Source organism: Vipera berus (genome assembly GCF_964194415.1).
Source record: "Vipera berus genome assembly, chromosome: 4".
Classification (NCBI taxonomy): domain Eukaryota; kingdom Metazoa; phylum Chordata; class Lepidosauria; order Squamata; family Viperidae; genus Vipera; species Vipera berus.
In genome coordinates, this window is record NC_138206.1 from 32,488,367 (window position 1) to 32,507,068 (window position 18,702).

General features: G+C 38.0%; 1 protein-coding gene across 5 annotated transcripts in view; it reads left to right on the forward strand.

Annotated features, from left to right (window-relative positions):
* The window catches only part of ST3GAL6 (ST3 beta-galactoside alpha-2,3-sialyltransferase 6), a 64,050-nt gene that overhangs the window by 27,104 nt on the left and 18,244 nt on the right, over nt 1-18,702 (forward strand). For all 5 annotated transcript variants that reach the window (XM_081327603.1, XM_081327601.1, XM_081327600.1 and 2 more), the window contains 4 exons: nt 7,695-7,794; nt 13,426-13,485; nt 16,859-16,962; nt 18,058-18,121. In XM_081327603.1, the coding sequence (XP_081183729.1) occupies nt 7,697-7,794; nt 13,426-13,485; nt 16,859-16,962; nt 18,058-18,121 (326 nt within the window). In that variant the 5' untranslated portion in view covers nt 7,695-7,696. The remainder of the gene's footprint in view (nt 1-7,694; nt 7,795-13,425; nt 13,486-16,858; nt 16,963-18,057; nt 18,122-18,702) is intronic.

Genomic DNA, 18,702 nt, shown 5'->3' on the forward strand with positions numbered 1-18,702 from the left:
ACTATTCAAAAGGTAGACACCATGACAGAAGAAGGTGTGTTTCAGAAGCCCCCCCCACCAGACCATACTGCTTCACTGAGGGTTCCCCGAGCATAAGGATTAGCAGAAACCATGCCATGCAAGTTTTAAAGTTGACAACCACCACCATGTATTGCTGGTCCATGGTGTGCCTTCTACTTCCCATGCTTCTTGCATTGAATACAAGACTGGGTAAGAAAACATTATTTGCATATCTTTTATAGACACACATACACACACGCTTAAGAAGAACTATTACAGCCCTGTATGACGATGTAAGAATTGTACCTTTTATTAAAGAGACAAAAACCTACTTGTTCAGAAAAGCTTGAGCATGTATGCACAATAGGCTTAATACAATTTTTTTTAAAAAGTCTCAGTTTGCATAATTTTTAGGATTATAGTTAGCATGTGTCTAGACATGTAAACCAACAGAACAGAAGCTGATATCAAGTAGATGTATTATATAACAGTCATGCTTCTGTAAAGATTAAATTTAATTAAAGTTAATATACTAAATTAAGGATATTTATACTATTGACTTCAATGAACCTGGACACACCAGTGTATATTTAATTATAACTATCGTGAGTATTGAAATATATATGTAAGTAAGGCTTTCTTCATTGCAATGCTGTCTATCATGGGTGTCAAATTCACCACATCACGTGATGTGTCACGACATATCGTGACTACTTTTGCATTGCTGGAGCTGGGGCGAGTGCGTCCTCCATATGATGCAACTGGCCCGTGGATGGCAGTTTGACATCCCTGATGTATATGAATTTTTCTGTAGGTAATTATCTCACAGAATGGAATTTTCTTCTGGTGTATTTGAAATACATTTTTTGCATATGATTTACATGTTTACAAACACAGAATTGTATTGAAGTATATTTGGGGGGGGAGAGTACCAATAAATAATGCCTTTGACTTTTGAAATGTGCTTTAGCTAAAAGCAATTGACTATCCTAGGAAGCCAGAAATTCAGGTTCAGCTCTACTTCTAGCTTGACAGTTTTGAGTGAAACGGATTATGAAGTATTCCTGTTGAATGGAAGTGCCAAGAATGTATTGAAACTTTGTTGGGTGGGTTATAGTGACAAAGCATACATGTAATCTTCCATTTATGAATTGTCACTTAGAGACTGTTTAAAATTATGATGCAACACCCCCCCCAAAGGTACCACCCAGGTCCAAAGTTCCTACATTCCCATGGTCACATGACCATATTTCATGGGCTTAGCAATCGGCCTGCACTTACAGCCATTTGCTTGACTGTAATTTATAGTTTTTGCTGAAAACCGATATTTGCTTCTAGTTTTCGTCAAAAATGCCCCACAGTGAACAATGGGTTTGCTTAATAAGTGTGACATTTAATGACTGGATTCACTCAACAGCCATGGTGATTCACTTGATGACCACCAAAAAATACATAAAATTGGACAGATTCCATTACAGTTGTAAGTCGAGGACTACCTGTAATCATATTAAGAGTAGCAGCAGCAAGCATCCACATCTGCTGATGAGGCAGAGCCACCTTCCTCTGATTTTCTTTCTATTAGCCATTTTTCAAGGAGCCCTAAGGGGACAATAAATACATTATTAGTATCTTTCTTCCAAAATTGGCGTACAGGTTTTGTTTCCGACAAATAAAAATATCGGAGGAAGCTTTTTGCACACACACACTCAGAAGTAGCCCTTGAATGTGTTTAATGTTTGCTACAAATAGGTAAAAAAGACACAGTTCTTTAGATTTAAGAAAGAAAAATAGATTTTCATGAGTGAAATAGCTTTAGTATCCCCATGTTTGCAGTTTAAAGCTAATTCTTTGCCTTAAATCAGGTCTTTTCCCTTCTTCCATAACCATTATTTGATGGACAAATACACATATTCAAACAAAATTTTAAAAAACCCTATTATTTCTGTTCCTGGCTATTCTCTAAAGATCTTTTGGATTTCTCTGTTTCTTGTCCTTCTTTATAGAATGGCTGATTTAATCTCAGGCTGTCTCTCCACCCATTCATCCAAAGCCACTTAACAAACCAAACCAAACCAAACATGCAGAAACTTGCTGACTTCCTTTTAGGAATCAAGAGAAAGATACTATGGTTTGCTATTGCTGCTGCTGCTGCTGAACTCACAAACTACTTCAGTGTTCTATAGATAAACTGGCAGCATTGTTTGTTTTGCTCTATGCACAAAAATATTTTAGAAATCCAAAGAAATCATTGGTTATTAGCATCAACCATCATTGTCCAGTTTACAGTGATAAATGGAAGCAGCATCAGCAATTTGGCTCTGAATAAATAATTACTTTGCATGAAGTATCATGTTTGACAAAGAGCTCTGCCCACCCATTTGCCTTGCTTGTGTGTGTATGAATTTAACTTTGTAATTGCAGTACAAAGGTTCTACCTGATTCTAGTAAATTACTGATGGGGGTAAGAATCCCGGGCTTTGACTTCCTTCTTAATAATATAAAAGGTTGACTAGTGGATTGAGGTGCATCACTGGACTCAGGAACAGGTAATACTTCTTTATAGATCATATAAAGGGTTATTCATGTTCTAAAACAGAGGTCCCCAACCTATGGGCCATGGCCCTCTACCAGGCTGTGGCCTCTTGGACACCGGGCCACGTGAGTAGCTGGGAAGTGCACACATGTGTGCACGTGCTCACCCCCCTCATGCCACCGTTGCTGCGAATGTTGTGCAAGTAGTGGCAGCACCGCTAGTATTGCCTGGGCAGCAGTATTGCCATGAACCTTGCACAGAGAACAGCAGTGTCACAAGTGGCAGGTGGGCAGTGGTGTATCACACACAGGTGGCGGAATTACCATGAACCTTGTGTGGGTGGTGGCAGCACCGCAAGCGGCAGGTGTGCCGCAGCACGATCCTTGCACAGGATTGGCAGCATGAGTTTCGCACTGGGGTGGGATCATTGTGGGCTGGAGCGTGATCCTTGCATGGGGGCGGCGTCGCGAGGCTTGTGCTGAGGTGGCATTGCTGCGGGACATGGCTCAATCATGTGGGGCGGCAGTGTGAACCTTGCGCTAGGGGCAGCATTTCTGCGGGCCGTGGCACAAGCCTCGCGTTGATGGTAGCATCGCTGCAAGCGGCAGCGCCACAAGCCTCAAACGGGCACTGCCATCATTGAAAGCATTGCACGCATGCTCACAGTCCCGTTCTCGTGGTGCGCGTGCTCGCAGCCTGTTTGTATGCATGCACGCACATGTGGCCACATTCACGTTTGCACATACATGCATAAGGAGCCCGCACCTCCCTCTCCCACTGGGCTGCCAATCCAAAAAGGTTGGGGACCCCTGTTCTAAATTGAAGGAGGATAAATATATTGAAATTTAATCTCAGGCAAACTGGAAGATAGATAGGGAAGTTAAATTGGTTGGAAGCATTTGAATAATTCTGGACAAAGTTATTTTTATTTTGAACACTAAATTCACAGCTTAGATTTTTCTCATAGAATTTGTGCTGTCCAGGTAGATGGCAGTGGTGGCTGTTGCTAAAAAGTGTTTTTGCCAGTTTAGATTAATAAACTCGATGTCACCCTTTTATGGTTTGGCAGTGTTTGTCTCAATTGCACCTGCTTTGGTACATCAAGTCACTTGTAACATGATTTATTGAGCTGTCTAAAAGTAATTTGGTAATAATTTCTGGTGGAGTAGAATGCAACTGACTAGAAATTGTTGCGCATGGACCATTCTGTAGTATTCCAGTCCTGTAACGGCTACACTACCTTCCTGTTCTCTTCTAATGTTTAAAAAAATAGTTGTGTTGACCTTTAAGATAGGTGACTATATCCACATGAGTTTGTTCAGGAAGTGGAATTGTGACAGGAGTTCTGTTTCTGAATCCACTAATGCTTTGGATGGGAGAAAAGACTAATGCTGTTTCTTGAAAGAGATTTTTGATGAGCTCTAAAGGGATTTGTTGTTATTAAGCTCACCCCTGGATAAACACTACATGGTCATCTTTCGTTTCTAAAACAATTAGTGATCTCATACTAATTGGTAATTTGATGTATTTCTATTCCTTTAAAGCAGGCAGATGCATGGTACTGAAACCACGCCCACCCCATTGCTTGCAATGGGGAAAAAGTCGCAATACATCACAAGTTTAACATGCCTGCTTTAAAGACTACCAAAACTATAAATGTTTTAATAATCAAATTTAATAATGAAATTTATATAGCCACCCATCTCACCATATGTGAGATTATATATATTAATAATGTTTTTATTATATAATGCATAACATTATTTTGGTGTGGTTATTTGGGGAATACTTTTATTAAAATGTGGAATAAAAGTATTTTAAATAAATCAGTCCAGAGTTAAGATATAACTTCGGTGTTGCTGCAGTCATGGGAAATAGAAATTGTGCTGCTTTTAAACATAAAAACGATTGGGGTGTTGTATTGGTGCCTACTCGATTAAGATGCCAAAACTGTTTTCAGGTAGACTTTTTAGTGTTCAATACTATGTAATATTAATTGCAGCAAATTAATAGGTGTTGTCTATTATGGACATCTATGTTGTCCAGATGTTGTCATTATTTTATGAGTTGAAATTCCACACATTGGACAATATCAAGGTAAGATATGGGTGTCATAGAATAAATTTTCCCCAATGTGAGACTGGTTCACTTTTAGTGAGAATCTTCATAGCACTTTTTCTGTTTCTTTCTAAAACACCCCAGTGATTGCAAGCAGGCATATGAGAATTCTACATACCTGATTTTACCTTTTAAAATGTTTTTCCAAAACACTGGAATTCAGGAATTTCAGACATCAAGTTTAGAAACTAGTTCAACACTTCTGTTTTTAGTCCTCCAAAATGAATACTTTTAATGAAAAAAGTTACTTTAGTAAGCTTTTAGATTTTATTTATTGTTCATTTATATGGCTACCCATCTCAGACAAGTGACTCTGGGCAATTAATTGGCAATTGGCAGGTATTTTAAGCTATTATCAGCCTACTTAGAATATAATGTTGAAATCACTAGTTTACCATAGCTCAAGTTACAATATGGCTATTAAATAATGCCAACTTCATCCAGTATTAGGAAGTATTAGAATACTGGTATGATGATAATAGGGTTTCTTTCGTGGTTCTAAAACACAGGAAAACTGATATTGTGATTTTGACTCAAATTCCATAGGTGAAATGTGAATAAAACTTAAAAAAAAATGCAGAGTCAGGTGTACAAAAGCCCCGCATGCTTACACATTATTCATTGTTGTATTCTGGAGCCTGATGAACATAGTGGCAATGGAAGGAAAAAAAGGTTGTATGTCATGTATGTAGAACATCTGGGTAATATTCTACTTATTATATGTGAATTGGCTGCAACTGTTAACAAAAATGAAATACACAAATGGTAACATGCTGTTAGACAAATGGATAGGTAGTGTTGTGATGCAAAAGAAGGCTTAGGCCTGATGGAAAACTGGTGAAAAGGTAATATTGCATTATTTTCATTATTTGAAATACAGAAAGAGCAGCATTAGCATTTTTTCTTTTTTTTAGCTAATGCCTTTGACACATTATAGTACTAAAGTTTCCTTCCCATTTTAGGAAGTTTATACTCTTTTACCCCGAGCCCACCCCACCTTAAACAAAACAAAACAAAACAAAAAACCTGTTCCCTTTTACTCTGCTTCAACATTAGTTACTTTCTCTTTTTATTTGGAAATTTGTGTACTGATTGTATCTCGTGTTTCTTTCTATTACCACTAGCATAAGATGTTCTGCTTTCAATCCTCTTAGTCTATTCTAGTATTCTCAATACTCATACCAGTACCTTTTCATTAAATAGTGAAATTAATTCAAATCTTGGTTGGGATAATTGTGGTATTTACAGATTGTTGTCACTTCTGTAGTTACATCATTCTTGTAGTTGAATTTTTTTTCCTCCTTTTCCTCCTCCTTCAAATGGAAAACCCCCCTACATTTTCTTATTATTTTAGTCTATTGCAGTATGTATCAATTACTACACAATTTTTCTATTCATTTTCTGTTATCTGAGACATGACTGTATGAATGTTCTATTAAATGAGACGTGTTATATTGAACATGCTTGATAATTAATCTTTCTGTTTCATTATTTATCCAAGAATACTTCTTTTCATATTGCTTCTTTATAGAGTGGAGATCCACCTGTGGCAATACAAATATAAGACCATCCCTCACTAGTTTCTTCGTACAGATAGTCCTCCGTTAATGATCATAATTGAGGCCATTGCTATGCGATCTGGTTTTAAAACAAAAAAAAATCACATACCATGCTAACTTAAGATGACAGTTCTGGCAATTTTGGTTGTAGTCATTAAGCAAATCATGGCAATCACATGATCACAGAATGACTAACCATTGTAAGTGTTGTATCTGTCAGAATCCATTTATATCATATTCATAAATGTATGTTTAAAACATTATTCCATGGATTCTGCCATCTCCCGAGGAGGAGGGAACGAATGTGTATTGAGCCTGTATTAGGCATTTCAAAGGAAAAGAGAAGCCTTTTGAACTGGGGGAACAAAAGGGGGGGTTAGGGTAGGAGCATCTGGCTTGTGTCACGGAAGAGAGCAATAAACATAAAAGGTCCTAAGTTCCTTTTTCCCACGAGAGGCATGATACGAGGTAAATGATGGGGGACTGACCAAATGGGGTTAAGGGGGGGTTGAACTGGGAACTCTTTATAAGGGTTTAGTTTGTAGAACAATATTAAGTCCTGTCTTGTATTCCTACAACCAAGCATGTCATAGTAAAGATTCCTTTTGGACTAAGATTTGGCTCCAAGAGTTTTGTTTTCCTAAGACGTGGTTTGGGGTGGGTCCTGACAGTATCCACAGTTCGATTGCCAAGATTGTTCACAAAAAGATACAACATAGCTGCAATAATTAATGACTCAAATACTTTGCAAAGTTTCTTACCCTTTTCCTGCATTAGATTAAATGAATCTTAGAACAATGCATATAACATGCTTTTGATAGTCAAGAGCGCTACAAAAACGCTGAGTATGATTATAATTTGATTTTGAATCAAAAAATAGTCAAAACAGTGGCTGCAACTCAGTAGTTAAAGACCCACCTTCTTTATTACATTGCAACGGAGGTAAAACACAATTATAATGCTATCTTGGCTTTTTTTAGACCCACCCAGATATCCCTGAATCCTGAAATTTTTTAAAGTGTTAACATATTTAAGAAATTAATTAATGCTTAAATCCATGGAGTAAGTAGAAATGTGAAAAAGGTGTTTCTGTGTTAAAAGATGTCCATGGACAGATGATTATGGGATAGGATAATATGCTGTGGTTGAACATAATACATAATAGATCAGCAGTGTGTTCGGGATCCTACCCTCTCCCCCCTCCCCCATGAGAAAATTCATTTTTAAAAAAGTGTTTGATTTAAAATCTCAGTAAGTATAACTAATGGCAGAGCATAGTCATAATCAAAGAGTAAATAAACACCATTATATAATGGAAGCCCTATAGAAATAAAGATTATTTGCTTATACTTGAAAGTCTGAGAAAGAAATTATTCATCAGTAAATAACTAGTGAATCGTATAAATTAAGAGTTCTTTTCTACTGTACTCATGCCTACAATTAACTTTTAGAGATAAAAGCCTCATTTAATATTTGTGTTTCAGGCATGCTGGTCATGAAACAGATCTTATTCATGATTCTCCTGGGTGCTGGAGTGATGTATGCTGTATTACACAGCAACCTGTGGAAGACCAACAGCTTGGGGTAATGTCAATATATTCCTAGATAAGCCATCTTTTCCTTTGTCCTGATTATTTGTACATGTGGCTAAATTACGTGAAAGACTTCTGTAATCCCTGTGACATTCAGGAGCTAGAAAGCAGGTTGCTATGTTTAGGAAGCAAAGCTGTTGGAAGGGTAGAACAAAAATGAAATGCAACTTAGTGCAGAATTACTGCTGTTCTAAGTGCCAAGTGTATGCAGGTCAAGAAGACGGACCTGGAACAATTGCTTGGTTCAAAATACGACAAGGCCATATATTTTCACCCTGCTTATTTAACTTATGTGCAGAGTACATCACGTAAAATGCCGGGCTGGAGGAATCGCAAGCCAGAATTAAGATTGCCGGGAGAAATAACACCTCAGATATGCAGATGATATACTTTAATGGCAGAAAGTGAAGAGGAACTAAAAACCATCTTGATGACAGTAAAGGAGGAGAGTGGAAAAGCTGTCTTGAAAGTAAACATTAAAAAACTAAGATCATGGTATCACATCCCTTCACTTCCTGGCAAGTATAAAGGGAAGAAATAGAAACAGTTAACAGATTTTATTTTATTTTTTGGACTCCAAGATCAGTGCAGATGGCAGTTTGCAGTGATGAAACTAAAAGATGCTTGCTTCTTGGGAAAAAGGCTATGGCAGATCTAGAGAGCCTATTAAAAAGCAGATACATCACCTCACTGACAAAGGTCAATACAGTCAAAGCTATGGTTTGCCCAGGAATAATGTATGACTGTGAGAGTTGGCCTGTAAGGAAAGCTGAGCACCAAAGAATTGATACTTTCAAATTGAGATGCTGGAAAAGATTTTTGAGAGTCCTTTAGACTGAAAATAAATTAAATCAGTTATCCTAAAGGAAATAAACCCTGATTGTTCTTTGGAAGGTCAGATACTTAAGCTGAAGTTCAAATACTTTGAGCACTTAATAACGAGAGGACATATTGGAAAAGACCCCGATGTTGAGAAAGATTGAAGGCATAAGGAAAAGGGGATTGCAGAGGATGAGATGGTTAGCTAGTGTCATTGACCCAATGAACATGAATTTGGACACTGGGATGACAGTGGAGGACATGGGGGCCTGGCGTGCTATGGTCCATGGGTTGTGAAGAGTTGGACATGACTTAGCAGTAAACCACAAGTGCCTCATTGTTTTGCCACAGTAGATTCAGGGACTAGGAAGCAATGAACATATAAATGAAAGGAAAGCTAAAGTGATTTATTAAATAAGTTAATGGAAATCAAAAGCTCTAGTTAAAAAAATGTAAAGAAGATTGATGTGGAGCTAAAAATAACTATAGATCTCTTCTGCCAAGTACAGATAGTCCTTGACTTACAACAGTTCATTTAGTGACCATTCAAAGTTACAATGGCACTGAAAAAAAAGACTTATGACCATTTTTCACACTTAGGCAGTTGCACCACCCCCATGGTCACATGATCAAAATTCAGATGCTTGGCAAGTGGTTCATATTTATGACGGCTGTAGTGTTCTGGGCTCCTTTGCCCATTTTATGACTTTTCTTGAATTATTGCATTTGTTAAGTTAGTAACATGGTTGTTAAGTGAATCTGGATTCTCCATTGATTTTGCTTGTCAGAATTTCACAAAAGCTGTGACCTTCTGACAAGCAAAGTCAGTGGAGAATCCAGATTCACTTAACAACCATGCTACTAACTTAAATGCAATAATTCACTTAACAACTATGGCGAGAAAAGTCATAAAATGGGCAAAGTCACTTAAATGTTTCACTCAGCAACGTAAATTTGGGAGTCAGTTGTGGTTATAACTTGAGGACTACCTGTATTCCTTTCTCAATGACACAAACCCCAAGGCTCATAGATAGTTATCCCCTTCCAGGAGCTTTTGTAGACTAGAGGGGCTGTGTAGTATGAAACTACCTTTGGACCTCAAAAAGTCCCTGAAACACCAGGGTTTGTCTCAATATGCCAGGCAGCTTGGACACTAGCATGGATGCTTGTGAGTAAACTCAATGGGGGAATGCATTGATCCCGTATCCTGTCATGTTTCTGGGGCTTTAAACTTTTACAGCCCTTTGTGGGGGGAAAAAGCATGAGCTTAGCTTTGTTGAATTGGGAGTGGGAGGTGTTCCTGCCTTGCTTCAGCTGCTTTTCCCAAGCGCAGACAGCAACTCCATTCCCTCATAATTCCTTATATTTGTTTATCAGGTGCTAGGTAGTACCAACTCAGAGATTTTCCTCCTCCTTTCAGGTGCCTGACTTTGACAGAAACATTTTTTAGAAATGAATGACATTTTATTTGGTATATATAGTTACTCAATTTGTAAAACGAACTCTGGGTGGCTTACAAAGATAAGGGTTTTAAAAAGAAAAAGACAAAAAAATATCCAGAAGAGAAAAACAGTAACAATATCCAAGGCCGGGCATTGCATATTCTATTCAATATGCATTGAACATTCAACATTTCTAGATGGGCTGATCCCACACTCTGACCAATATCCCTGAAAACAGGTCTTCAGGGCCTTCTGGAATGCCATTAGAGTTGGGACCATCTGGATATTAGAGGAAATGGTGTTCCACAGGGAAAGCACTGCAACAGAAAAGGCATGCTTCCTGGGTCTCACCAAGGAACCGAAATGTCCAGTTCTGCTAGATCTTATGGGACCACCAGAGGCAATTGGAAATGGGAAGCTCCACAAATAACTCAGTCTTGTACTTGGGAGAATTTTATAGGTGATAACCAGTCCCTTGAATTGTACCCAGAAGTCTTTAGAGAGTGGGTACATCTCCCAAAGTAGTAATGTCAGCATACTGAGCTGCACCCAGTGTATAAGATGGATTTGGGCAAAACTGCATTTGTTATGGTCCAGTTATTCACTGGTAACTATGAGATTCTCTTGCACTGCCCCCTGCCATAGGGTGCTGGGGCCTATTAAATTGGTCCACCCTTGGTGACATGGTCCCAGATGTGCTCCAGAGAGAGCTGGGAGTTGTTCCTGATGGTCTGCTGTATGGTCTAAATGAGGTTTGGCCTTGATCATCACTTGGCATGAGAGGGTGACAAAGCTTTGAATTGGTTTGCACCCCTGCAACCGCTTTCCTCCTATGGGTTCTCATCACACTTCCTGGTTTATAAAATAGTTGAGGCAAAAGAAATGGGAGAAGAACCATCTAGAGTGACACTGGAGATCAGTGAAGGATGAACTTAATTGAACATGGGTTAGAACTGTCTTGGTCTTAAGTTCAGGGCAGTGAAGCATCAGTACTTCTTCATTCTTATTGTGTTCACAGATAGCTGTCTGCTGCCTCTGTTTAACCCAAGCGGTCTTGGGTAGAGGTCACTTGGAGATTTACCTGCACAGATATGCAAAGGAATTTGCAAGGCATCTATGAGACAAAATTGCTTGGATTCATTCCCAAGTAGATGTCAGCCTTGGTGGAAGTCCTGTGGAGATACTTTGGCATAGTCTTCCATGTTATTTGGGAATGGTTTGAAGTTGTGAGCCTAAGGAACTGGACAGGTACCTTATAATTGTGAGCTTGGCCACTTGCTCATTATATCCATGTCTCTCCTGACTAGCTAAAGATGCCCAGGAAGTGACATGTGGTTGAGTTCTGGTGATGGCAAACTCTTCCTAGAGAGGGGATTGTTTCTTCGCCTCTTAAAGAGGTGTTGGTTTGTCCCCTTTGTAAGATGCCATTGCTAGACAATCTTCATCCAGCATCCAATCTCCCTTTCTCTGGGAAAATGGTGGAAAACGTGGTTGCACACCAGTTTCAGCAGATCATGAATGAAATTGTCTAGGATCTGTCCTTTCCCCAGGTTTCAGAGGAGCATTTTATGCCCAACTTTCCCACCTGGCCAAGTAGAAGGCATGCTGTGAAAGTTAGGGTTTAGTGTTGAACCAATGACTTTATATTTTCCTTGGTCCTATCTGATGATGCTGAGAGTTTTAATAATGGCTTTATTTTTACTTGAGGGATTTTTTGTCATTAGCCACTTGGGGCCTTCAGGAATGAGTAGCAGGCAAGTATAGTAAATAAACATTATAGCTCCAGTTGTAGACTAATTGCATTTTTTGAGTCTTCTAGGACCATCGGATTATGTGGTATATAAATAAATACTTTTAAATAAACACTTTTAAATAATAGCACCAAGGGTATTGAAACAAAGGCCGGATTGTTATCTATAAGAGATGCTTTAGCAAATCCTGCCCCTGAGCAAGAGGTTGGAATAGATGATTTCTACAGTCCTTTCCAAATTGATAATTAATTTTAAGTATAATTTTTCCAACTGAGATCATTGCACTTGGTAGCCTAGGACAGGGCTTTGGGTACCACCTGTGGTACATTGGCACCTGGCAGGTGATACGTGGCCATCCTAGAAAAGTGGTAGTGGGGGAGGGGCATGAGCTGAACCGGTGGCAGCACCGCACAAGCCTGAACGAGAAATGGCTGGAGCTGCAGGGCTGTCAAGGCTCAGTGGAAGCACCAGGATCAGTGCTAATTTCCAGCTGATTGGCGCTTCTTTGTGGCTGTCAGGGCTCAGTGTAAGCAGCAGGATCAGCGCCAGGCTCCAGCTGGAGCTCGGCGCTGATCCTGGCGCTTCTGCTGAGCCCTGAAGAAGCACAGATCAGCTGGAATGTTGCAGCATCTCCAGGATCTTCTGATTTACATTCAGATGCTTGGCAACTGTTTCATATTTATGACGGTCACAGTGTCCCAGGGTCATGTGAAGTGACCAAAACCTGCTGCAACCATCCAGCAGATGGGGAGGAATAAAAACCAAACTCCCCCCCCCCCATCCCCACTGCCAATCCTCAACAGAAATGCTCACAACAATGAAAACCTCGGACAGGAGGAAAAGCATGCTAGGTGGGCAGGCAGGTGTCTTGCTCGGCTGTGGCTTGGGGGGCACTTTTTCAGTGCCATTGTAACTTTGAACAGTCACTAAGCGAATGTTGCAAGTCGAGGACTACCTGTACTTTATCACTTTTTTCCTTTTTTTTTTTGGTCATCAAGTTTTTGACACCTTGCTAGGCGACTGGTGGTACTTGGATGTTGCCATATCCTAAAAGTGGTACAATGGCTGAAAAGGTTGAAAAGCCCTGACCTAGGAGAAATAAGTAGTATTGTTTGTAACTGGTAATTTGCTCTTTATATTTTACCAGTGCAATTACCTATTTCTAAAAAGGGACGCAGTGGCTCAGTGGGTTAGGACGCTGAGCTTGTCGATCAGAAGGTTGGCAGTTTGGCGGGTTGAATCCCGAGTGCTGCGTAACAGAGTGAGCGCATGTTACTCGTCCCAGCTTCTGCCAACCTAGCAGTTCAAAAGCACGTAAAAATGCAAGTAGAAAAATAGGGACCACTATGGTGGGAAGGTAACAGCCTTCTGTGCGCCTTTGGCGTCTAGTCATGCCGGCCACATGACCACGGAGACGTCCTCAGACAAGCGCTGGCTCTTTGGCTTTGAAACAGAGATGAGCACCGGCCGCTAGGGTTGGAAACGACTAGCACGTTTACCTTTACCTTTACCTTTTTAAAAAGCATTAGGTTAAACTATCAAATTTTATATAAACTGGAATCATCACCTTCTGTCAGTCTATTTTAATACAATCTCTTCTTCCTTTTCTAGATTGTCCCTTCTGGATAGAAAACGTTGCAGTTTCAAAACCAATGTTTCTGTTTTCAAAATGTGAGTAAGAAAAGAAAATGATGAAAATATTTAGATTAGTGATAGGGCTACATTCTCTTGAAGAACAAGCTCAGAACTATCCACATGACCCTTATCAAGTGACAGAGAGTTTAAATTCAATTGCCTACTAATGAAGACTTATCCAAAGGCATAGCAACTTAAAATTCTATAGCAGGGGTCTCCAAACTTGCCAGTTTTAAGTCTTGTGGACTTCAACTCCCAGAATTCCTCAGTCAGCAGGTTTGGAGATCCCTGCTCTAGAGTATAGATTACTATAATCTAAAAAAGCACCAATATCAATTGAACTGTGCCATGCCTAAACCAATATAATATTGACAGAGTACATTCCAAGTGCATTTTCTTCAGAAATGGCTACAAGAACCTCTTATTATTAGAAATAAGGTTTGAATATGTAACTGCTAGGTTTAACTTCTGACTTTTAATAGTACAAATGTTTTTTTACATCCGCAGACTTTTCTCACCTGTAGGAGTGCATTTTTAGTTTATTTTTTTAATTGATAATTTGGTTTATGCATTTCTAAAATGCAAATTGTTGAGGAGGGGGGGGGCGAGGGGAAATTTTTTTAGTATTTCAGATAGCAAATCTTTTCTGTCTTCCTGAAGATATGGGACATCAAATGTTACCCTTTGTGCATATAAAGCAAATGTTCTAATTTTACTATTGGGCTTGATTGGGATAGGGCTTTCTATGTCATATTACTTAAAGTGGTTGTGTTGTCTCTTACTATTTATATTGCTACTACTGTACTGAAATATTTTATTTCCAAATGAATTTGCTTTTTCATAGTAAAAAGAAGATACATTAAATGCAGATTTAAATTGCAAATATGTGTCAAGTCACTATGAAATCAAAAACATAGAAGATTAGTTTGATAGGAAGATTGTGCCATTGTTCTATTAGCAGCAGTAAAAGTCAGGGTGAAAAGACATCAGTGTCAGAGAATCAATTTCAGGAAAGAAGTTCTAATTCAAGAGAAAAAGGGACCCTGCATTATGTAAGTGATATAAGAACATGTTTTTTTCACAGAATGCCTACTCTTCTTCAAAGTAAAGGGACTGTCTGTTTAGAAATATAATTTCAAATATGGGTTCTAATAAACACAAATAAGCAGTGACAAAAAATATGTTTTAAAATCTGATTTGTCACCCTAGACATGTGTATGGTATGTACATTAAAAGTTCTGATGAAATGTAAGTTTCTAAATATTTCTATGATTTTACAAACTGAATTTTGCAGAATAAAAATGTCCTAATACTGAACGGCTAATACTGCAAAAAGAGCCTCCAATACTGGCAATTGCATACATTTGGTCAACTCCTTAAATAGTTAAAGAAGCCAGACATGCCCAGATATACTCTTAATTCTGCCCCTTAATCCCAAATCTTTGTGCACATTATTTTGTCATGGGCATATCGTAATGCATTATTGGGAATGGGACAACTTGTCATGGCCAATTTGCTGCAGCCAACTCACCATGGCCAACTTGCCATGGGACAACTCACTGCGGAACAATTCCATTTAATTATTTAAAATAAATAAAGTTATCCCGTAGTGAGTTGGCCATGGTGAATTGTCATAGATCCCATCTGCTTATTGCAAACATAATTGTACTGAAATAAAGCCTAATACTTAATCTTCTAAATAAATAAACACGTGTTCACAATTTTAGCATTGTTTTCATTGAATATATTTATCTTGAAGTTGTAGTTATTTTCTTAACATATATTGAAGCCTCTGTGGACTTCTTACTTACTTCTTACTTCTTACTTTGTATCAGAGTAGGAAACTGTTTGGAAAATGCTTACTTTATCGTATATTGGGTGTTTCCTATTCTGAAAAAATATTTTTTAAATTTTTTTGGGAAGTCACCAACTTCCCAAACAATAAGCTGACATAGTTATTGATATAACAACAATGTTCTAAAAGTCCATCTTCAGTTTATAGAAATAAAGCTATTTTATAGTTGTATCCAACGTATAAGAAGAGCTAGTTTGGTGAAGTAGTTAAGGTACAGACTAGAAACCAGGAGACAGTATGTTCTAATTCTGCATTAGTCATGAAGGGTGATCTCAGTTCTAGGAAGAAGGTAGTGGCAAATCACTTGACATTGCTTGATCTTGCCAAGATAACTGCAGAGACTAATCCAGGCAGTCATAATGAGTAACACTCATTCAAAAGTGTGCATATATGTATATATATTATCTGAGGGCCAGAGATAAAATAGCTGGTCTGGTTATAGATATATTTCACATTGTACATCTGAGGATGTGAACAAACTGCTTACAAGTGTGGGGCATTTCATATGCTTCATTCAGGAATCTGTTTGTCTTGAAGGTGGAAATAATGAATTCCTAATTTGTACAATTGACCAGAACAAGTATTACCCAGGAGCTGGTGTACTATTTTTGAGCAAATTCTTAGACCAGGCAATATCTTCTTAATACAATGCTGTTTCAAAGGAAATTGTTTATTTGGATCCATTCCATAGTTCATGTCTGGTTTAGTGACAAAAATAGTTCTTGTCAGTGATATGAAGATTGATTCTATTGATTCTCCTAGACCTTTCATTGGTCCTTCTGGACTCTCTCACTTTCTGAGGAAAGAGAATTAGAAGATATAGGGCACTGAAAGTATGCTATCCTAAATCTTCAAAGAGAAGCTATGATACAAGATTCAGTAGGATTTTTCAAAAACCTGTTTAGAGATGCTGTGACTCTTAAACTATGCTCAATGGAAATTTTGCCAGAATCTTTTAGTGAACTGACATGATATGGTGTCCCAGCTCAGTCTACCTTTTGGAAATTATATTGATTTGTTTCTAATAAATTCCTGATTGAAATGTCTTATTTTAGTCTTTTCTGATTAATGAGCTATTTCTCTATGATGGTTTCACTTTTTTCTGATTAGCAGTGGAATAACTTTTGTTTTTCAGTTTTAAGGACTATATTTCTCCTTTGATCTGCTAATTCAAATAAGCACATTCATATGTTTATGTGATGGTCTGCTTCATTATACTGAAATCCTAGTAAGATGCCTGGCTATCTTACTCATCACATTTCATTAGACAGTATGGATATCAGAGAAAAGGCCTTTTTCAATTTTCACGCTATATTTCTGGAATAAGTCTTTCAAAAATGTGTCTCTGTTCTTACAGAAAATCTTAATTTTGTTGTTATTTCAGTAATTTTTTGTATTTATGTCTGTCAAGAATCTATTACAATTGTTATTTCCCTTTTTTGGGTTGTTTAATTATATTAAATTAAGAGTTTAGTTGGTGAGAAATAGGGTAGTCTGAAAAGCAGTGTAAAGTAACCACATAAATACAAATAGGCATTTTCCCCTTCTCTTTAGGGTGGATAATGTCTGTCCTTTCTTGTGCAAAAATAATTTTATTGATATATCTGCAAATCGTGGAAGTAATAAGTTTGAATTACCTTATGGAGTGAAGAATGCAGGTAAGTAAATGTTGGTATGTTAATGGTGCATGGGAAAAACACCCCCGCCCTCAGTCCATGGAAAAAGTGTCTTCCACGAAATGGGTGCCTGCTGCCTTAAAAGTTGGGAACCACTGCAGATACCATTACCGGTATATAATATGAATAGCATATGGTTAAGCTTCAGTTATGTAAGATGTGTTCTTTATTTTATTCAGTGGCATAGTGTTTTCAGAAGTGTTGCATAGAAATAGAATGAAACATAAATTAACAATATGCTTTGGCAGTAAAATTAAAAGATGCAGGATCTGCTTTCTTGTACTCCCTTCATTTGTAATACTGGGTAAGGCCTTCCTATATCTGTATACTGTATACTGAGGATAAACCATATGTATCTGAACAAGACCATTACCCCAACACTGAGAACTTGCACATTTTTTTTTATCCCATTTATATCCCGCCCTTCTCCGAAGACTCAGGGCGGCTTACAATCTAAGAAGCACAAATTAATGTGCTTAGCAATAGCCTTCATTCTATGTATATGCCTGCTTATTAGGGCTTTCGCCCCCCCCCCAAGCGGCATTTTTACAAAGTCAGCTTATTACCCCCAACAATCTGGGTCCTCATTTTACCTACCTCGGAAGGATGGAAGGCTGAGTCAACAAATTGAGGACATTTGTTATAGTTCTTGTATGAAATGCTTCTACTAAATATATTTGAGCAGCAGATCAAACTCGCTGAGAAGGGGATAAAATGTTTAGAATGTGTTTGGTCTGATTGCAATTATATGTTTAGGAATGTAATTAAATATCTAGAGATTATTCTGCTTCTGTCTTTTATATGATGCAATGAGAATTGCCTCAGGATAACATTCCTTATTGTTGAATGTGGTGCTTAAATTCTGCTTGCAAGTCATGTTCATGCAGGTATCTAGATTGAGGTGGCCTTACTTTGTGTTAGGTCCAAAAATCCCCAAAAAAAGTTCCTGCACATAACTCTGTTCTGCATGCGCTTTAATTTTACAGCAACAATAAATTATACTCAAATCAATTGTGATAAATTTTGTTGGGACAATAAAATGCTGGTTCTTTTTTAAATAAAATGTTTGTGTTACAGAAATCTATTTTCAACAAGCACTTTCAAAACTTGAAAGCTGTGACCTGTTCCCAGAAGATAACAGGTGAAGATTGTATCTTTTATCTGATGTTAGAGAGCTTTGTAAGAAAACCCATGCATCTTATGATATAATACTGCTTTTTGTATTTCTTAATAGAATTCTAATAGCAGATTTTTTTTCATTAACAGAAGCATTGTTTTGATGCTTTTGGCAGTTCTTGAGTTGATAGTATAATCCAGTGTTTTTCAACCTTTTTTGGGCAAAGGCACACTTGTTTCATGAAAAAAATCACGAGGCACTCCACCATTAGAAAATGTTAAAAAATTTAACTCTGTGCCTATATTGACTATATATAAAGTAATTCTCTTGAATAGGAATCAAATAAACACAAAGAAAGTATTTTATAATTACTTTTCAATTTTTCCCACGGCACACCAGGCAACATCTCGCGGCACACTAGTGTGCCGCGGAACAGTGGTTGAAAAACACTGGTATAATCAGTCAAACTTAAAATGATGACCTAATTGAAAACTACTTAGCAAGCCAGTTTATGGGGCTTTCCAAAGCTGCAGACTTCTAAAGAGAAGCTTTGGCAGTCTTTCTTATATAATGCCTCTTCCTTCTCTCTCTGTGAATTAAGTGAC